The following is a 21,480-nucleotide window of genomic DNA, read 5'->3' as shown; positions in this document are numbered from 1 at the left end:
GGCTCTCCCTTTAAGTCTCATCAGCATTGGAAAAATGTAAAATTCTACATTGAAAAGTATTACTTAAAAGGAAATTTGCATGGAGTACAAGTAATCTCAGAGGACCTTTAACATACTATCATAAAAGTATTTTTTAAATATTTTATTAGAGCACTATGTTTTAGAAAGGCAAAAATAGCTTTATACCTTTATATACCTATAGCTTTTATACCTATATACCTATATCTCTTATACCTATCATACCTTTACTTTTGACATTTTTCCCCAGAACTTATTTGTAAATTTAAAAAAAAAAGTGGGAAACTTTTATTTTCTGTATGTCTTTGTCTTTGTCTTCGGAGAGGTAGAGGGAAAAAAAAAAAAAAAAAAAAAAAAGAAGCAACATTGCTTCTGCTGTATGGGATCAAAAAAAAACCAAAGGATTTGTGACAGTGGCTTCCCTTTAAGATAACTCAGTCCCTCCTCTCCTCCAGCATGACAATGAAGGTTTAGGGTTGGGATGGTACAAAGCACAAATGAAGAAAAAGATGTGGGATGCACACCTGTCAGAAATGTTTCTTCAAATAAAATTACAAGAAAACATTTATCCCCCCTTTGTTTTCCCTTTTCCTTATCCTACAAAACCCAGCAGATATTAGTGGAAAATATTTTCAAGAGTACCAGCAGAGGAAGGCTGGCACCCTTCCTCTTGGTGCCCTTCCTCTATGGCACCCTTTGGCCAAAAGAAAGGAAAAAGCCAAGAGTACGCTAAGACATGCAAGTAATCTTACAGAAATCCATACTATCTAACCTTTTTCTGCCCCAGTAAGAAGAATATAGTTATTGAGGAAAAACAAAACAAAACAAAACAACAACAACAAAAACACCCCTCTGCACCAACAAAACAAAACAAACAAACAACAACAACAACAAAAACAAACAACAAACAAAGCAAAAGAAGCAAAAAACTCAGAAATCAGCCAATTAGCACTGTCAGGCTCAAGAAATTGGTATCTTAACCCATCCAACAGTCATTGCTTTGGAAGCTGCTTTTCATTTCCAACAATAAAACCCTGAAATAAGTGCCTACATATTCCTGATGAAGAAAAAAGTGTTTTAAAATACATATAACAAAACATGTACAGACAAAATCAAAGTAATTTTATAAACCTTGATAAAAAAAATAGGTTGCACTTCAACCACCCTATGTTGAATACACAAATAACCACTGGGAAAATACACAGATCAAACTTCATATAAGTCCACGCTTTTTTTTTTTTTTTTTTTTTTTTTTCCACAGAGAAAATGGCATACATCTTGTGAGCTGAAAGTACCGCTCAGTCATATCACCTTCACAATAACCTTTACCAGACATGACTGTGTCCTCTCTATTGCTTGCCTCACAAACTATCATGAATGACTTTTGTTCCAGGATAATAGAAATGGTTAGATTATTAACTTATATCATTTTTGTTCTCAGTCAACTGCTTTTAAAAATTATCAGCCAAAAGTAAACCCATAAAACTGACTAACTTATGATTGACAATCTTCTAAAACATGTGCTGAAAAAGAAGTTTAGAAGATTGTTGGGAGCCAATGTTTCTTTTTTGCAGAAACAAATCCCTTCCAATCAGAATAATCAAAACTTAGCATACTAATTCAAAAACAGCAAAACAAAACAAATATAACAGTGTAAGCAAAATGAAACCCCACCCTCCAAAGTTTTAATAAATTGACTTCCCATTTGGATTAAAAAAAAAAAAAAAAGTCCCTGCATGGGAGAATGTCAAAGCAGATGGACTTAAATAGTTTGCATTCTTTTCAGCCAGTTCTGCTAGGAAAATCTTTGACCATCTTCCAGGCTATTAGCATGGAAAACATTGTTTTGGAGACAGAAGTCTTTCAGTAAGAAACCCAAGGAATTCTGGTAGCTGAGCACAGCTGTAGCACTGCCAGAACAACAGCATCTGGAAATTCTGAATAAGTGATCCAGTTCTTAATAAGAGAGCAAAATCAGCTTTATAGTACTAGATTATTTCTGAAGTGCTTTTTGGAGAAGAGGGACGGAAGAGAAGTTGTATTCCAGCTTTGTGCATCATCACAGGCAGCTATCCATGTGCAGGGTGTATCTTAGCCTTGCTACTGAGCATTATGTTTGGAGAAAGGTTAGTAGGCTGGATTTGTTGTAAGTCTGTTGATAGTAACCATGCCCCCTCCCTAAATAATTTCTGTAAGATTCAGCAGTTCACAATGTTGCCTCTGAGCTGCTCTTTCTGTAACCATAACTTGTCTAGGGAAAGCATGCACAGCTTAAGTTACTATAAGAAAAGCTTCCAGGAGAGAAGGCAAATTTACATGTTGCCTAGTTTCTTTACAAAGAAACTAGGCAACATGTAAATTTACATCTACACTACTGTAACATGAAATAGCACAGGTACATAGACAAACTGCAAGATTAAAGAGAGGTCAGTATTTGAGGTACTAAGAATCACTCAGTATCTCCCCCTCACATACCTTATTAGCAAAGACTGTAAAGCAAACTCATACATCAGAATACCAGCAAATACCCTAAAAGAAGTAAAGTCAGGACAGAGGAACATGTCCTTTTAGCAAGTAAGGAGGACAGTCCTGTAAGAGAATACAAAGCATCTTTATAACGGCCCAGAAAGAAAAAGAAAGAGAATCAAAAAGTCATCCAAGAGATGCCACAGAGCACAACCTGAAAAGGTGGCAGGAGAGCCACGAAGAAAGCAAGATGCCTAGCTAAGAAGTCAACTTTACCAAAGTTTGACAGAATTTTTGAAAAAACGGACTGAAACTGTCAGGCAAAAAGAAACTGTGTCCAGTTCTTCAGGTTAAAAAATAAAAATAAATAAATCCTAGAAATTTCAAAAACAGCAAGAAGAGCTTCAGTATATAAAGGACCAGACGCAAAACTACTCTCAAAATCCAGCTGTGTCCATTAACCAATGCTTTACAGACTGAGAAACATAACAGCTTCAATAATACAAATGACCAAATGTTCCATTTGAATTTCCTGCAGTTTTTAAATTCTTCAAAGCAGAAATAATTTTATCACTTGTTTTTTGTTTTCATTTCTGACATAATTTTTCATTTTTTTCATTTATATCACCAAAAATGTAAAAATTAAAAGGATGAAGAAAAAAATAATCAAACAGAGCACTTCTAAATGACAATTTTTATTTAAAATCTAATTAATCTTGGTTCATTTACTTCTGTTATTGAATAGATGAAAAGAGAGAAGGGCTTAGTAGCCTCAGAAAAGCTGTTTTGATGGTTAAATCAAAAGGGTTCTCCAGGCCCAAGGCATAATGGCTATGAAAATATGAACAGGCACTCTAGAGAAAAAAAAAACTTAGTACCAGTGTATGGGAAGGTTGGAGTGGGGGTTAGGTGGGGAGAGGGATATTTATTTTAAGGATCAAAACAAAATCAAGTCTGAAGCACTGAGACTGGAGAAATGCATTCCTGAAACATACGTCACATTCCTTTGCAGGTCTTATCACAGTCCTCTGTTTTTGGTCCTCGCAGGAATCTAATACAAGTTACATTACTTTTAGTAGCACTTGTGTTAGCTAAATGTAAGAGAGAAAACTCCCACGGATCTGTCAATAATACTAACAACTGAAAGATACTCTAAGAGAGGGAATATTCAGAAGAGAACATTCAGCATTATCAAAGGTTGGTGAAATGGTGGCAAGGAAAAAGATTAAATGCAAGAAAGATCCTCCCTACCATCAAGCATATGGTATAAGAAATGATGTTATAGCAAAATGAAATATTAACATGACAATCTCATGAAATCAACAAAGGATTCTGTCCATATTACCTGCACCTGAAGCCACAATGCCATTTAAGTAAGCAGTATGTTGAGTTTTAAGCTGGAGAAGTTACAGCTTAAGGAATCAACCAAATGCTAGCTTTAGAAAATGTTAACTCTAGTCCTAGACAAATGCATCACTGCAGACGAAGCCATTTGGACACCTCCATCCAATGGGTTCAGATAGATTTTTTTTTTTTTTTAAATCTTCAGACATACAATTGGAGAGTTTTAGCCCATAAGTTCAGGGTCACTGCTTTATACATTTTGCATTTTCAGTTTTGAATATATGACTAAGTAATTAAAATATTCCTTCTTCTTGGATAGCTTTTAGTATTTTATTTTGGAGATCAATAATTAACCCGCAGAAGGAGATGACAGATGAACTGTGGAAGGTGAATATAAGAAGTATTATTTGACCATTTCCAAATGCTCAAAAATATTTCATTGCTTTTATATCAACTAGATGTCTCATATGGAAGTGCTTCCTATTCTAAGTCTCCAGGGGGGCTACTTACCTAGAAATCATACCTAGTATGCTCCCAAGTAAGAATTCTCTTCCAAAATTCTAGATATATGCATAGATACGAGTGTTATTACAAACATATACCCAATAAAATAGTGCATTTTTCCATTAGTATAGTGTATAGATATATATAGAAGTATATTTATTTATAGGAAACATTTAGATATTACAAAAGCTGATTATCTAGCTTTTAATTAAATATACTGCAAAAAAAAAAAAAAAAAAAGGAACAGATTTCATGCATATTTTCTGTATTATTACTGTTAGGAACTAGGAAATGTGCTAAGGAGGGGAAGAGTTGTAAAATCATCATTCACATCAAGTAGATTATAATCTTTCCAGGGTTTACTAGAATGCAAACAGTTCATTTGACCAGATGACTTTATTTCATCATTTGACTAACATTAAATTGTCTGTTTTCCAGACAAATGAGAAGGGAAAAGAGAACGGTCACAAAAACGTCGTATCGTGAAACAAACAGACACACAACCACTGGCCAAGTACACTGATATATGTATAGACCTTTTAGAATTCATCAGTACATGAATAAAACAACATAAGCCAGTCCAACCTTGCATTTTTCTCGTATTTTACCATAACAGATTATATTTTTATCTTAGATTTTTTTTTTTTAACCACAAGATTACTGTTTCAGTCACCGTTTTCTTAGGTTTATCAGCCTCACCTTTCATAATATCATAACATTTCAAACCCAACGATTGAGTATACCTAAAAATTGTTTCCATCTTCCACTTAAAAAAGATACAAATTATGAGGGTCTGGAACTGGATCAATTCACAGAAAGGACATTTGTATCAACTCCAAGCATTTATTGCTTTACCAAATTAATAATGTTTTGTTATGGTACAGTGCTCTTTCTGTAACATATTAGGAAATATAATTCCAAACCCTCCTGGCCACTTCTTTTTCTCATTTAAATAGAGTTAAATAAATAAATAAATAAATAATATTCCTTGGTATGTTGCTGTCCTGAGATGATTTCTCCTCTTTGCTCTATGCTGCTTAGCAGAATAACTTTGAAAAATCATTCTCATATTTAAGTCAAAAAGGAACAAAAATCACTCAAATATCTCTCAATTCTTTGTCAAGCTGAAATACAAATGAACACCTGTAACAAGGCAGGCTGAAGAGTCATCTAGCACAAATTCCTGGCTCAAAATATTTGAGCTCACTGGCTTGTACTAAGTAAAGAAAAAAGGTTTGGAAAAAGGAGTGGCAAGTACCACTACAACCATTTTTCCAGGACATCAATAAACTGCTTCATCAACATAGCATGAAACATAGCTCTGGGTTCCTTCTGAGAAGATCCGTGAGGGGCTGAAACAGTTCCAGCAGAACACATCCCAGAATACACTAGAATGACAGTTGTGATCTTTACAGACATGGTCTATGCTCTCAAATATCAGGATCTTGGTAAGTAAGTTAGTAATTTATTTCCTTCTCCCATAGACAGTGGTCTATTCAAGATACCCAGGAAAGAATATGTCTCCCTAAAACCAAGTAATATCTTGCTGACTCAAGATAAGCAAACAACCTCCACACCCTCAAAACAGGCAAACAAACAAAAAACAGAAACCAAAACACATATTATTTTTAAATTTATCTGATGATAATTTGAGGTCCCCCCTTTCTTCTTTGAAATAAAAAAATAAATAAATTATTCCACATTTAGCTTCTCCATGTCCTTTACAGTAACTTTTTCATATCCCTGAATGCAGCTCTGTACAAGTTTAGGAAGGATACATCAACTAAGACTCTATTTGGCAACTGTTCCATGCAGTGATCATGCCTACTGCCATTCTCTTCACTAACTTCACTGTAAGTTTTCATGTAAGATGGGCCAGAAAGCTAACTGTTCAGAAGGGGCAAAAGTAACCTTGGTAAACGTGGTAGTTTATCTTCCAAATGTATTCCGTTAGGAACTTCATTTAAAATCTAGTCCAGAATACTGCTCCAGAATCCCAGCATTTCTGAAACCAAACTTCTCCATTCAATTAATCAGATCTTATTCATGTAGCAGGAGCCACGCATGCAAGAAATGTAACCTTGTTCTAGTAATAAGTTTCTCGAAATTCCACAATTAAAATTTCAAGGAAGAGTAGTTATTTTAAAATGGTTCAGAAATCTTCAGTTTTGCTTCTCAAAAATTAAACAATTTAAGAAGGGAAAAAAGAAACAGTATTTTGGGGCTGTTGAAAATTATCACAGTTCCCTGCTGTTTTCTAGAGAAAACAGAACTTCAAACTTTTTTGACACAATCTCAGTAACATTAACATTATTTCCGGCTCTGAGTATTGTCAGAAAACTGCTGGGAAATTCTCATATCTATATCCCTTCTAAACTGCAAACACACAAGTGATAATTTTATTGCTATTTTATGTATATGGGTCTCCCTGGACATACAGTTGTGAGTTTGAGAACAACTGTCAAATACATTATTGATCTTTGTGTTACAAATACAAATTTGCCTGTTCGTGTCAGCAACTATTCTGAACTAAATCACATATTCAATTACCAAACAAATTAATCAGCTGAGTAAGTGGAACCAACAGAGAAAAATGGTGTGGGAAGTGAGCAGAGGAGGGAGCAACATTTAGAGTGTTCAAGGTATACACTAATCCTTAGACTGACCAGTGAAAACTAAGATTTGTAACAGAAAAATGTCCACCACCTTGCTTATTGTAAGCTGTCTGAGTTCAATGACCAGCTTGCTTTGCCACAAAAGAACAAAACAACAGATTTTATAGACATCAAAATATCATTCTGCTTCCAAGCATAAAAGCAAATTAAAGTAACTCTTAATTTTATCTACCTGGATTAAAATTTCTTTTTAAATTGAAATGTGAAGGAATAAATGTAACATTAACAGGAAATGGTCAGAAAAATTACTAGCTATACTTTTTCATAAAAACTGTTATATAGAAAAAAGCAAGATGCTTGTATACCTATTATCAACACTTCCTTCCCCTGTGCAAAAGCTGTCCCTCTCCACTCCCACCCACTTTAGGAGTAACAGGCACCTTCCTTTAGGCACCATTTTCTTGCAATTCAGTACTTTCTTGGAGTTGATAGAAAGAGTGTGGATGTATATTTATAACCTATAAAATACAGGTGCAAAATGCTGATCTTATAAAAGATGCATGCAGTGATCCTTATATTTACAGTTTACAGCTTCTCCTGCAGATTTGCATATTTCTTCTGACAATATTCTCAAGTTTGACAGTTTTTGACACTCAGAAGTCAGCCATACTCATAAACACTCAGCCTCCATAAACATCATTTCATTGTCTCAAGAGCTTCTGTTCAAGTTTTACTGATGAGGCTTTAAATTTTATTTTATTTTATTTTATTTTATTTTATTTTATTTATTTTATTTTATTTATTTTATTTTATTTTATTTTATTTTATTTTATTTTATTTTATTTTATTTTATTTTATTTTATTTTATTTTATTTTATTTTATTTTATTTTATTTTATTTTATCATCTTTGTCTCATTTGTGGACTTTAGGAAAACATGGTTCCTTGCCAAAACAGCCCATATTGTGAAACTGGATGCCAGAGGTACAGTAACTACCATCACTCTGAGAACATCTAGGAATTGCTGAGACAGCTGTGCTAAGTGAGGAAGAAGGGGATTGCTCCATCGTTGAATCCAGCAATTCACTACATCTTCTGAGAGGCCAAAATGGAGAAGATGGACCTTGACAATGGGCCTATATAGGTCACGCGTGCCCTGCTTTTATTTGCTCATTGTTTGTGCAAATAAAATGCACAAACAGCAAATGGCACTGAATAACACTTTTTCACTTAACATTTGATTGAAGAAAAATGGTTTTCCTGGAAAAAGTATTTTCTGTCTCCTAACTTTTGAGGATTTCTCTTTAAAAAATAAAGTACATTAAATTGCCTAAACTCCTAATTCTGGATATTATGAAGCTTCACAAAACTGTAGTGGTACATTTAGACTTTTCATCAACTCTGTTAAAATCCAATTGCAAGCCTGAGCTTGATGTAGGATGGCTTCCACTAGCATCAATGGAAGCCTTTCCTTTGACAAAAACTACCTCTTCAGTAAGGAATAATCTCCAAGTCAACACCACATATTACAACACCATAGTACTTCTATTAGTAATTCAGATGGAAAAATGGTCTGATAAATTTAAAGTACAGTAGGAACAACCTGAGCAAGATGGCCATGATAGCTAGGAAAACGAAGTTCCAACACACTGATGAAAGAACTGAAGGCATGGCAAAGCTTCTGCAGCACCTTAACATGCTTTTGTTAGACCTCAGGTCCAGCTACAAAGGTTATTCAGAAGTCAAATCCTGAACAGAAATCTCAGGAAGATACAGGTGCTTGGATTTTGTCTTACCAGTTCCAGCAGAACTTTCCTGTAACAAAAACTGGGATCCACAACCACTTTCTCTTGGATACCATTTCTTGATGGGTGGAGGAGAAGGATCTAAAAATTCTAAAACAAATACAAGGGAGACCTCTGTATCAGCAAAAAAATGCTTAAGAGAGGTGACTGGTACTTGGGGAAGAGAGAAAAATTACATCTCCTGAAAAATCATGACTGCTCTATAAAGAAGGTTGGTGAATCCTGTACTGAACACTCAAACAAATGATATTTCATAAAATTAAGGTCTTCCAACAGTAGGAAGACCAAAAAAAAGAATACAGGCAAATATGAAAGAATCATGTTACAAACAGGAGCAAGGCTGAAAAATCTGGTCCAGACAAACAGTTGAGAAGAACTAACCACAACATCTCCTACAGAATGGGACAGATGCACAGATGATCGGGGACTCAGAGGCCACCTCTACAGTTGCTTTCAGAAGAATAACACTATCCAACCAGCCATGTCTCATACCCTCAAATATAATGCAAATAATAGCTCAAAAGAAAACTTACAACTATAGAACGCCCAGGTATGGCTCAGGTGGCCACCATAAAATAAGAAGAAAAGGACCATGCTGGTTTATGTCTAGCTGCTACTAGGATTCCCTAGACACTGGTATAACAAGAAACACAGAATACATACCAGTGGCTGGTAGATCTAATACAGTGACAGGTTGTGGACACAACAGATGTTACAAAACAGGATAAAGTACCTTAACAAGCAATTGCTTACTGGTTAAAGCAATCTAGAAAGATAACAAAATAATAAATTTATATCTAAATGGCTTCTGAAGAAATATTATTTTTGTAGAAACAGTTGCCATAAGATCTGCTTCATTTCACTACAATGAAAGGACAGTCAAGTTGGCTTGACTGCTATCTACAAGTTTTCTAAAAAATAAAATCAAAAATGCTAATTATAAATTTCTCCAGTGGCATCCATGTTGTGCCCAAGACAGCTAAGTTCAATTAGAAACAAAAGGCTACAAATAATAAATCAGGTAATTTCTTCCTTTAGAATCAAAGTCAATCTAGTAAGGGTATACAAAACTTAGAGACTGATATACATGTAAATTACTACTATTCTTTAATGTTGCCTTCAGAATTGCTAAATAAAGCATATGATTATTATTTTTTTAAATATATAGTACAATACAGATACAAAAGACTGTTTCTTTAATATTTTATTATTATTATACATATATTTTACTTTAGGTATGATAATAAATTCTGGTTTTGTACTGTTTTAAGTAGCATTCAATTTCCACGTAAAACATAGCTTAAAATAAACCTTGAGTAAATAAATGATTGGCTACCACATGCAAGTATCACTCATTTTCTTTAGCTGTAAAAACTGTAATTATCTGAGAATCTAAATGAACTGTTGTTTACTTCTCTTTACCAAGATATATCTTGATAAATTAAGTACATTACCTGGTACCAGCACTAAAATTTACATTTATTTCCAAATCAACATTTTTTAATGTTTAAGCTTATAAATGAAATCAAAATTCTTCTGAAAAATTTATATGTGCAATTCAAAAAATGCAAATAAGAATGCTAAAAGTTTGCTTTAAGTTTTATCATTTGTTCAAGAAAAGGATCGAAGTAAATTTTTGAAAATCCTCGTGTTAATAACAAAAATGTAAAACATAGCAGCTTTCCTACTCATCAAGTATCTACAGGTTACTTTATTTCTTTCCTAGAACCATATATTTTAAATGGAAAAATCTCTCTTTATATTGGGAAATAAAACCCAACAAACAAATATTTACTGTTTGGGATATTAGATTCAACTTTAAATGCAGACATATTAACTGGTATCCCTTCTTATGCTATTTAGCTTAATTACTCTCTAATATTTTTCTTCAATATGCAACTTGAGTGCAACTCAGATAATTTTATTGCTTTTAAAGAAATGTAAAAGTTTAAACACAGAGTTAAATACTTTGCAATGTAAGTAGACTGACTGAATTCATTTGTGGCTATAATTTACAAATTCTACACTACTGCATACAAAATAAAAGTGAAAATCTGTTTTCTTACACATTAACAGCTGAATCATTGACAAGTACTATATAAGAAAATGTATCTTGTTAAATTTTAGTGGGAGAGATCAAATTAATTGATCTCTTCATAAATACTGTAGAATATCATCATATTTTCATTAAATTGAGTATATTCGTGTTTTAAACACATACATTTTAGAATTGTGCTATGAAACAAAGTAGTATTTTCTTGGAAAATTAAACAGCTGTCCTCATACTATGCTTTTTATTTATTTATTTATTTTTAATGTGGCAGCGTGGGCTTTCCAGTTAAAGCTTTAGGAATGGGGAAAACAAAATACGCATGTGAATTGCCCCCCCAAAAGTAGTGAGTAATTTCTACATTGTAATCACTGGTATTTTATACTACCATCCAGAGAACTAACACTTTTGCTAGTTTTTTTGTTTTGTTTTGTTTTGTTTTTTTTTTCTTCTGTTTTTGACACTGAAAACCAAACTCTGGCATTGCCATTCATAGCAGCCACAGATTGAGACATTTTAATTGCATATGAAGTAAAACTAACAGGGCAAAGACTATTCAAACATAGAAAAAAATCTATGACTAATTCATTGAAGAAACTTTTTCAGAGGTTTTCTTCTAAACAATAAGCCTATAGTCCTACTCCTCCACGCTACTCTATCCAATTGAAAGTTCTGCATTTGCTATGCTATCCAACCATCTGTAACTAAGCGATGGTGAATTGGTCTGAATCAAAAAAATCTTGATTCGCTCATCCCTCAAGCCTTGGAGTCTTTTGGACTCCAATTTTGCAAGAAAATAATGGAATCTGTCAAGAGCCCTTCTTCAGTTTTATCTGAAATATGAAGTGATTAATCATCATGACTTATATTCCTGTTTCATTTAGATAAATTTAACAGCTCACTCCTCTTAAAGTTTGTTTGCAATTTGTTATTTGTTTCTGCTGAGGTTCATTTGCATGTTCTTTCTCTTGTCCTTCCACTGCAACCTTGTAGCTTCTTTTCTGAAGCTAAGACTGAGACACATGACACATGACTTGAGATTTTGATAGACAAACACATACCAATTATTTCTGAGCCTTTTCTAATCTAGAACGTATTTGGGCTTTTGGTGTGATTTTTTTAAATAAGTAGGTCAAGCGAACATCTTGCTGGGATTTAGTGAACATACTCCTAAATGTTTCTTTCTTCTCAGGAAAACATGTTATATTATCAGCAAGATGTTGACTCATTGTGACTGATTCCCTTCCAAAATCTGGGGAAGATGGGTGTGGGAAATATTTTTCTTCAATGTTAAGGAGTTTGGGAAAGTGGAAACATTTCTATTTTGTAAAAGTAAAGCTTGTAATACAATATTAATTAGACCCCTCTAACTCCCCCATCCTGCTTTTTTCTTTTTTAGCCAATACAAGGAAGAGGACTAGTGAGTACAGAGCACAGAAATTGAGGGGAATGAGCTCATATGGCCAGATTTTTAAAGCAAGTTTAATATCTTAAAGACAGAATCAAGTTTCACAAAACTGTAAGAGCAACACTGGCTGTATTTATCTATAATTGCATCCTTTAATCCTTATCAATTCAATTTTTTATCATTTTTTTCCACCAGTTTTCTCAGAATTGATATCAAGATAACCAGGCTTTAACTAATTGTTTTTTCTTCTTTCAAACATTGGCACAGTACTAACACCTCTCTTGTTCTCTAGAATTTTCTTGGTTTACCTGTTTTTTATTCAAAGCTTGACCAAGAAGTGACAGGAAAAAAAAAAGATCTTAACATGGAGACAGAATGCAGAACGCAGTAGCAGGAATATAAAGCTAGAACAGGGAGAAAGGAAACCCACAAAAGAATCAGTTTACTAATGACTGTAATAAAGAGAGCAGTCAAAAGCATAATGAGGATGTAAAAATATTTAGTGTGATGTTACTTGATCGTACTATTTACTCTTCTGCATATAATTCCATGAAGAATGTATAAAAACACGGGAGCAATAGAGACAAAAGCCAGTAGCAATCAGAAGACAGGCCCTGTTACAGGCCATTCTTCCTAGATATAAAAAAAGAAATTTTGATAAAGAATTTTGCACTTACAAAAAATTCTCAATGATCTGAAAGATTTGAAGAAAATTCATTCATGTCATAAAAAATGGATACATTAATAGGATATGAATTGTTTTCCAAGCATATTGCAAATAAGAAGTTAGACAGGAACAAGAAGCAGGACATACATTGATCTGCTCCTGTTGTATGTGAAGTTGTCAACTGTTAACTGAGTCAGTGACAGGCACTCATTCATCATTTACCACGATACTCACTGCTCTCCACTTCTGTTGTTAAGCTGTATTTTAGTAGTAGTAAACGAAAACTGTAACTTTTGAAAAAGTCCTAATAAAAAGTTTGATGAAGACTAAAAACTATGATTTTATGAATCACTCTTTCCTTTAAATTAATTACTCTTATATGTTTGCAAAAACATACAATGTCACTCCTTTTGAATTTAATTCTAATGATTAGAAAGAGCTATGATACGGATTTACGTGGTTCTGAACTGAATTACAGTCAATGCATTGCTAATATTCACTATGTTTATTAAGAAATTCCCAAATCAAAGAAAAATGCCTTCTTTTCTATGGGTAGAGTCATTTATCCATGAACATCCACTTCCACTTTTTCTATAGATTTGAAATGAAAGGTTCATTAGATATTAAGATCTTCACTTCAGATATAAAGGTCCAATGTTTCCTCAGATCCTATCAGTTTCTAACCGGAATTCAAAGAATTTGATTTTCATGTTCAAAAGTAACTGAACTTAGTTTCCCTTTCTGCTCTCTTTTCATACATATGCCTCTCTTTCTCTAATCTTCATCTGCTCTTTCTTTTTGGCTGTTCCTGTGTCCCCTGTGTTCCTTTATTCACCCACACTTCAACTACTGTTCTTACCACCAGCACATGAATGATCACTGCTGTGCTTCTGAAGGAAGACAGCTTCTTATAGAAGCTCATAGAGCTTCTAAATAATTAAATAAATTGCCAGCAGGTACACAACATGTAAAACATCTACATGGTCTTAATGCTGCTAGATTTGTCTGTCCTTCTTCCCTTCCCGCTATCTACTAACAAGTGTGTTATTGGTTATGCTGAATTAATACACTCCAAAAATCTAGAAACCTGCGTAACAGCTCTATCAAGTAACATAGGCTGAGACATAAGATTAAAAATAAGAGTACAAGACTCATGTAATTGTTTCAACCTGCCTGCAGACTAAGCTATGCTAATTATGTTTTTTTGCAGTTTTACACATCAAGGAGGACGGAAATTTTCACTCACACACACAACAAACAAACAAACAAAAAGCACACACACAAAACACTCAGAAATTCTGACCTGATCATAAGATTTCAGGAGCTCAGAACTCATCTATCCCAGTCCTGATCCCCTGTTACGCTCTGATCCCAGTAATACACAACAATCAGATTTCCAAGTGGTTTCAGGGCAATTCAGAGTTATTTGATAATTCACACACTCTGAGCCTGCTTGTACAATTGCGGTTTTGGTGTTCAAGAGACTGTTTTTGTCACTTACATAACATACAAGCAAATGTTAGTTATCACATTTAACACATAGCAAAACAACTGGCTATATTTTTAAATATTATCAAAGAAAGAAAAAATGACTCTTTCAAGGACTTGTTTGCTCTAAGTGTTTTATGTAAGATCAGTTCTCAAGTGTGCCCTAGAAATTGAAAATATTTTCAAATGACCATTTTTCTGAAGTAAATGAAGTTTGATTTTCTTGGTATTGTGTTCATTAATAGAAGGAATGCTGATATTATTATCTACAAAGATGAAAGTGGATATTGTCCATTTCTCCCACCCAAGCAATAAAAAAGTAAACCACAACTTTTACCAATATATTACACTGCAGAAATATAAAACCCAATTTTATTTTTTGAAACAAAAACAATTTGACCTATCTACCAGCTTTTAACCCAGCAAGTTAAAAGAAAGTTGAAAGTACTAATTTAACATTAATGTAAATTTTAGATTGTGCAAAATCTGTGAGTGTTAATCTAAACTAGAAACATAGGAAGTTTTGTTTCGTTGACTTTACAATCTACCTTTCTGAATACAGTCCTTACAAGCATTTAAGTCCAGTTTTAAACATGCTTAGTTGTATTGGTGTCAATACTGGCGAAAAATACCGGCTAGTTAAGATCTACATTCTCCTGTGCAATCTTGACTAGCCAGGTCAGCTCTGAACTAATACTGTAATTACAAATTACATGTAATGTACAAAACTACTGTAATTCCTAAGAAGTTTAATGAGAATATCTTAAACAATAAAGGGAGAATACTGAGAACTCATACCATGTTCTGGTCTAAAGTTAAGAAAACAAAGGAAAGAAAGTAACTCTGAATGAAAGAACATTAATAGTATTCAGTGAATAAAAATAATAATTATTTTGTAAATAGCAAACTACTACGTATCTTATACAATTACAAATACAATTTATCAAATTTAGAAAAATATTTTCAAATATTTATAGACAGGATTACTGCATTACACAAAGTTCTTCAGATTTCTTCTCATGTCTTTTTTTTTTTAAATAAATGCGTTTTTAACTCTGCACATAGTATGAGACCCTCATAAAACAGTTGCCAAGAAATCACCATATTAAACATATACACAAAGGGTACCGAGTGGGGAAGATCTCTCATCCATTACACAACTTCTGCTGTTTTCTTCTTTCTGAATTCTTTACAAGTTTATCAGTTCTTTAAAATCTCACAGGTAGATAGGGATATGACAGATTATTATGGTGTGAAAGATTCTCATAAAAACAAACAAACAAACAAACAAAAAACACTAGTTACACATCTACAATAAATATTTTCTGTTTTGTGCAAAAATATTTTCAGTAATGGTACTTTTTGCTTGAATTAATATTTATTGGGCATATTGCTGAATTAGATTTTGGGAAGTGTGTTCTAAACTCATAAACTGAAATTATGGTTCAGAAGTTTGCAACAAAACCAGTTCAAAATTGTCCAACTTTCCTGAATTTGTAGTAAATTACTCCTACTTAAACAACAGACTGAAGTATGATGGAAATGATTATTTGAGATTTATGTTTCGCTATGGTTCCACTCAGCCATTGACTGTCAGCTTATTATAACAGTTTTCTACACACAAAAATGCTTTATTTTCTTTAACTGAGAAATATTTTCTTTGGCAAATCTTCTTCCTTTTCCTTCATTTAATTCTTTAATGTCAAAGTCCTTCAGAAATTTCTCAGAACAATTTACTTCTGTAAAATGAATTGAATACACTGGAAATCCACTTAATCTAGAGACACAAGCCCTTCAAAGTAATTTAGTAAAACTGTATGCATTTGCACCGAGAAGAATCTTCTGCTTCAAAAAGATGGATTTACTATTTCTATGAGCCCGATAAACCTTTAACCTACCTCATAGATCTTCTATTCTGTAGTGCCTCAGAGGTATGCCTTCTAGTGCCTCAGAGGTATGAAATGTTGTCCTATTTTTATAGTACTTACAAATTTTAAAAAATATACTCAGCCATCCAGACACAAACCTTGTGGGCAGGGTACAGCAGCCATCAGCCGTCAGCCTGACTTGGGTTTCATAGCTATCCAGTGGGCAAACCACTTGCTGAACAGGAGGGCATTCCACTGTGCTGCAATCCACACTGAACACTAAAGAGGAAGGGGAGAAGAAAGTTCCTTTTACTCATGCTTTCGAAGTTTTTGACAAATTAATTCACCTTAAGCAATGAGTTATGCATCAGACTTCCACCCCAAGTCAGAAAAAGCATCTGCTGAATGCATGTTTGGTAGGTGACATTACAAAATGACTTCCATTCTCTTTAAGACTCAGGAAGCAACTGAAGTATATTTCTTAATAATAATAATAAAAAAGTCATACAGGCAACCTTAAGCAATAATTAATGTAATGAATCATATTAGTTACTAGAAATATACTATGTTACCAAGAATGTATTCTCCGCCCCCCCCCCCCCCCCAAGTTTTTAAAGAAATCAATAATAATATTCTTTCATTTTTTTTTTTACTGATTAAAACCTGTTTAAAGAGTAAAATACCTAGGTTATAGAAAATGAGAGAGCGAGAGAATACACCGTGGATTTGTCTGTACATGTACACTACATTTTTACAGATTATTCTATTATGTTGTGTTGTTCAGGTATTTTTATATGATGAAACAGAAATGCAGACTACCAAATCTATCTTCATTGACAAGTTGAAGAATTCCACAGAACTAGTAAGACTAACCGACTATTTTTAGAAAGAAAGAAATGCTTAGAAATGCAAAAAAAAAAAAAAAAAAATCACGTTGAATATACATTTAATCATGCTCAGGGAAGTTGTAACATGGCTTTATCCTATTTAGTCTTAAATCTCCCATGTTAAAGCAAACAATACTAGCTCAGGCACTATTTGATAGTCCTTATCATTATTATACTAAGAAAGTACAGAATAAAACAGGTTTTCATTTTTATAGAAATAAGCTACCTACAGACTGAGTAAGCAGGATGAGCTGAATGTTATCAGACTGAGTATGATACAGTAAGATATTACTGATTAAACTTCATTTCAGTATTGACGTTAATGCAGTGATACAGCAGCTTGACAATGTCATGCCAAGCTTTTTGCAAGAGCTGATCATTTGCTAAGTGTCATTATCTGAGTTACAGTCCAATGTTTTTCAGGTTTGATTCTCAGAGGTACATAGCCGTAATAATTTAATTGATCTCAACAAAACGTCAGTCTCAGAATTACCCCTACTTCACATATTTTGATAAGAATCTAAATGAAAGCACAAATTCAATGAAACCAGGTTTTAGCTCATCAAGATTAGGGCCAACAGCCTTGTCCTCAAGACCATTAATTTTCAAAGCATGTGAGTATCTGTGCAAGTGGTATTCAGAATCTGCCTTTTTCCAGGTATTTGGGAAAAAGAGATCTGCTAAATCAGGGCAACCTGACAAGTTCAAGGAAGTTCTTTCTGATAAACACAAAACTGAATTCAACTCCATTTTGTGGAGCAATGCAGGAATTTACTAAATTTAAAGGGAAATATATTTGTTATCAATCTGCACTACTATGACTATCAAGTTAACTTTTCTCTTTGTAAACCTACAAGGGTACTTACTTTCTTTTATGACAGGAATACCTAACTTTAGAATGTTTTGCTTGAAAGTCAAGTTTCATGAATCTCAGCTAGCAACCTTTCCAATTCTCTGGATACAAGGCCGCTACTGCCTCATACCCACTTTGGGAAAAAAAAAAGCCAATGAGTTCTATCAATGTTCTGCTACTACAGAGCTATTTCTGTGTCCATCTTTCCATATTCCAATAACGTCAGTGAAAGGAAAACAAAACCAAAAAACACTAGAAAACTCTCTGGTCATGCCTTCAAGTCTCAACAAAGGTGCTGTTTCTTGCTAAGTATTTCATATTCTTCCCAGTGGTTACAGTGTGCTAGCACATGACTCATTGACACTGAAATATAGCAAAAACCATCCTTTAGTAAAAGAAGTACAAGCATAAGAGAAATTAAAAAACAGACAAAACCCCCCAGATCAAAATATTCAAATAGAAAATTCTCATGCAGTGAAGCGGCTCTAGTCACTCAGTGGTTCTTCTGTCTGGTTTGACTTACCCCACCCTGCAACTACATTTATTGCATCATCAGAATATAAAGAAATGTCCTACTGGGTCAAAACATTACTTTATCTAACCAGGAGTTTATCTCCAGCAGTGGCAAAAAGAGATGCTAGTTAGGGGCACATGAGTTTTGCCACTATTTATGACATTCCTTCTTATTCCAGCAGCCTCCAAAATCATTGAATTTGAGATGTTTTAAAGTATTTAAAGTAAATATAATAAAGTAAATATAGTAAAAATATTAAAGACTCAAACATTACATTCATGTACCTGTTGTACATTAACTTGTCTATTTAAAAAAAAAAACAAAAAACAAAAAAACTTCTGAAAAAGGTTGCTCTACCATCTCCTGCAGCAGCAAGATCCCACCATTTACTACCTGCTCTACTTGCAAGTATTTTATCTTACACTGACCTCTTGCACCAGAGTGCCCTCTAATTCTTGTAAGGATTAGTAGGATTTGGCGAACAAAGGGCCTACACTGAGTTTATCCACTACCCTAAGAATTTTATAATCCACACTCATACCTCATCTCAGCATTCTCTCCAGACTGAGAGATCTCTGCTACTACATTATTAGGTTAATCACAGAATGACTGAGGTTGGAAAGGACCAACAAAGGTCATCTGGTTCAACCATCCTGCTCTGACAGGCCAACATAGAGCAGGCTGCCCAGGACCATTTCTGTATATTGATGAGGTCTCCCCTGAGCCTTCTCTTCTCCAGGCTAAACAGTCCCAGCTCTGTCAGCCTTTCCTCATAAAACAAGTAAAGAGAGAGATTAGAAGCAGCAAAAAAATGCTCCTGCTTATTTCAGATTTAAATTGGTTTCTCAAACTTGAAAAAGTATTTAGCCTAACTTTCCAATAAGCAAAAATATTGTAATGTAACAGAACGATCTATATTCATATTCTTTATTACTTAAGATTTCCTTCACATCAGCTGTACTGCCATTTTAAAAAATGATAGCAAATATTTGCCATTGATATACTAGTTTTGTTTTCACGTTGTTTGCTTTGTTTTCACTTTAGCTCCAATAATTACATAAAGTGTGCATTTCATGAATAGGTTTATTTCTAATAAATTTATAAAACTAAAAATCCAGTCTAAATTAAAATTATCTTTGTCGTTCCTAGAAACATTAAGCTTTAGATGTCTAGTTTGACTAATAAATCACTTAAAAACCTCATAAACGTGTTGGAATTTCCTATCACTGAAGATGTACTTGATCAACATTTGTTTATGAATCTTCAAGAGCTGTCTCATGCACTGAATTTGTAACTCTTAATTACTTTTTTTTTTTTTTTTTTCCCTATGAGAATGTAGGGGAAAAACTAACATGTCTACAGACCATGCCCCAGCCGTAGTAGTATGCAGCCTCTTCTGTAGACTACTAAACCTAGGATCTCCGATCATGAAACCATTAATACTTACGAGAAAATAACTTTACAGTTATTTAAATATATTTATTTAATTATATTTTTATATATTTACATAGAATATATTAAAATAAACATATCAAGTTTCACCTTTATGTATAGTGATTGCTTTTTAAAGAATAGCATATGCAGTTCAGGGACAAGATCCAAATAGCTGCCTATGGATATAAAGGCCCAGGATCAAGGCAGTATTTGCAACTATGGTGCAGCACATTGTCTCAGCACAGGAAAGACTTCCCTCCCCATCAAAAATCAAAACTTTCTGAATGTCTCATGCAAGTACATAAAGTAAGTTTCTACAGCAGCTAAGAAGCATCATATAACATCCTTTCAGTTCAAGATGCACTTCAGATGGTTATTCATTCATCACAGAATGCAAAGTGACTACATTAGGAAATATTAATTTCACGTTTTCCTTCAGGAGAAGGAGAAAAAAAGTAAAGCCCCCACCTCCTTCCTCTCCTCCACACTGTTCCTTGGAAAACAAACAAAAAAAACCAACAGGATCCTGGAATACTTTCAAATATATTTGTGATTTAATTTCTGTTTTCTTCTCTCTATGACAAACAATCATCTTTTTTATATTCCTTCACATTTTGGATCATACTAAACACAACAGAAAAGATAACATTCTCAGACTTTCAATGCAGTTGTATCACTGTCCAAATCATTTAATTACCTTTCCTACTACAGATGCTTCCCAATATGGACACTGATTTTACTTATTTTTTGTTGTAGTTTTGGCAGTTTTCTCCCTCACTGTCATTGTCAGCTTATTGGCCACTGGCTTATTGGCCTCAGAAAAATATCCGAGAATTTTTTCTCATTTATTTTCTTGAGTCCTTTCCCAATCTCATCTCCTAAATCCTTGCAACATCAACTTCTAACAAAGTATCCAGAAAAACAAAACAAAACAAAACAAAAAACAAAAACAATGCATGCACTATTTTTGTAAGTAACAGAAGAAAATAAATTTATATAACTGTACTTCTCTCAACTATATATATAAAAACTTGATTTTGTTGACCCTTGTCCTTAGCGCAAGAATGTAAAAATTGCAGACCCAATATTCAGTGCTGAAGCAGTGCCATGGTAGAGCACAAGTTACTTCCCTGTGCTTCCATTGTCTAATACTACTTACTAAATTTAACCGCTGAGCTCAGACTTTCCATCAGGCCTTGACTGCATGGGCTACTCAACTCCCAATATACAAAAAAACGTTATCAATAAAGGAACGAGAAGTATCTGTTGGATAACTGCCAAAGTAAATTGTTTGCCTTTCTTTATTCAGAAGTGGCAGTCAGAGTTGCTATTGCAGCTTCAGCAAGATATATTTTCGATTAGATCTTGACTCTTAAAAAAAAAAATGTTTAAAACAAAACAAAGAAATCATTAGTCAGTAATGTTTTAGCTTTCTTAGGAAGTAAGACAGATACTGCCTCAAACTTTTTGCAGGTTATTTTTATTTTTACTGTTAGCATGTTATGCAAATCCATTTAAGACCATGATGCTGGGGAAAAAAAAAAAAAGTGACCTTTTGAG

At 33.7% G+C, this 21,480-nt stretch overlaps 1 protein-coding gene across 1 annotated transcript in view; it reads right to left on the bottom strand.

The window, feature by feature from the left end:
- CRIM1 (cysteine rich transmembrane BMP regulator 1) overlaps positions 1-21,480 on the bottom strand; it is a 182,115-nt gene that overhangs the window by 72,470 nt on the left and 88,165 nt on the right. The window contains exon 4 of the mRNA XM_084285163.1: positions 16,391-16,511. Coding sequence (XP_084141289.1) covers positions 16,391-16,511 — 121 coding nt within the window. The remainder of the gene's footprint in view (positions 1-16,390; positions 16,512-21,480) is intronic.

Source organism: Netta rufina, assembly GCF_964035555.1.
Source record: "Netta rufina genome assembly, chromosome: 3".
NCBI classification, from domain to species: domain Eukaryota; kingdom Metazoa; phylum Chordata; class Aves; order Anseriformes; family Anatidae; genus Netta; species Netta rufina.
Note: the sequence above shows the minus strand (reverse complement) of the source record. Positions and strands in the feature narration are given on the sequence as shown.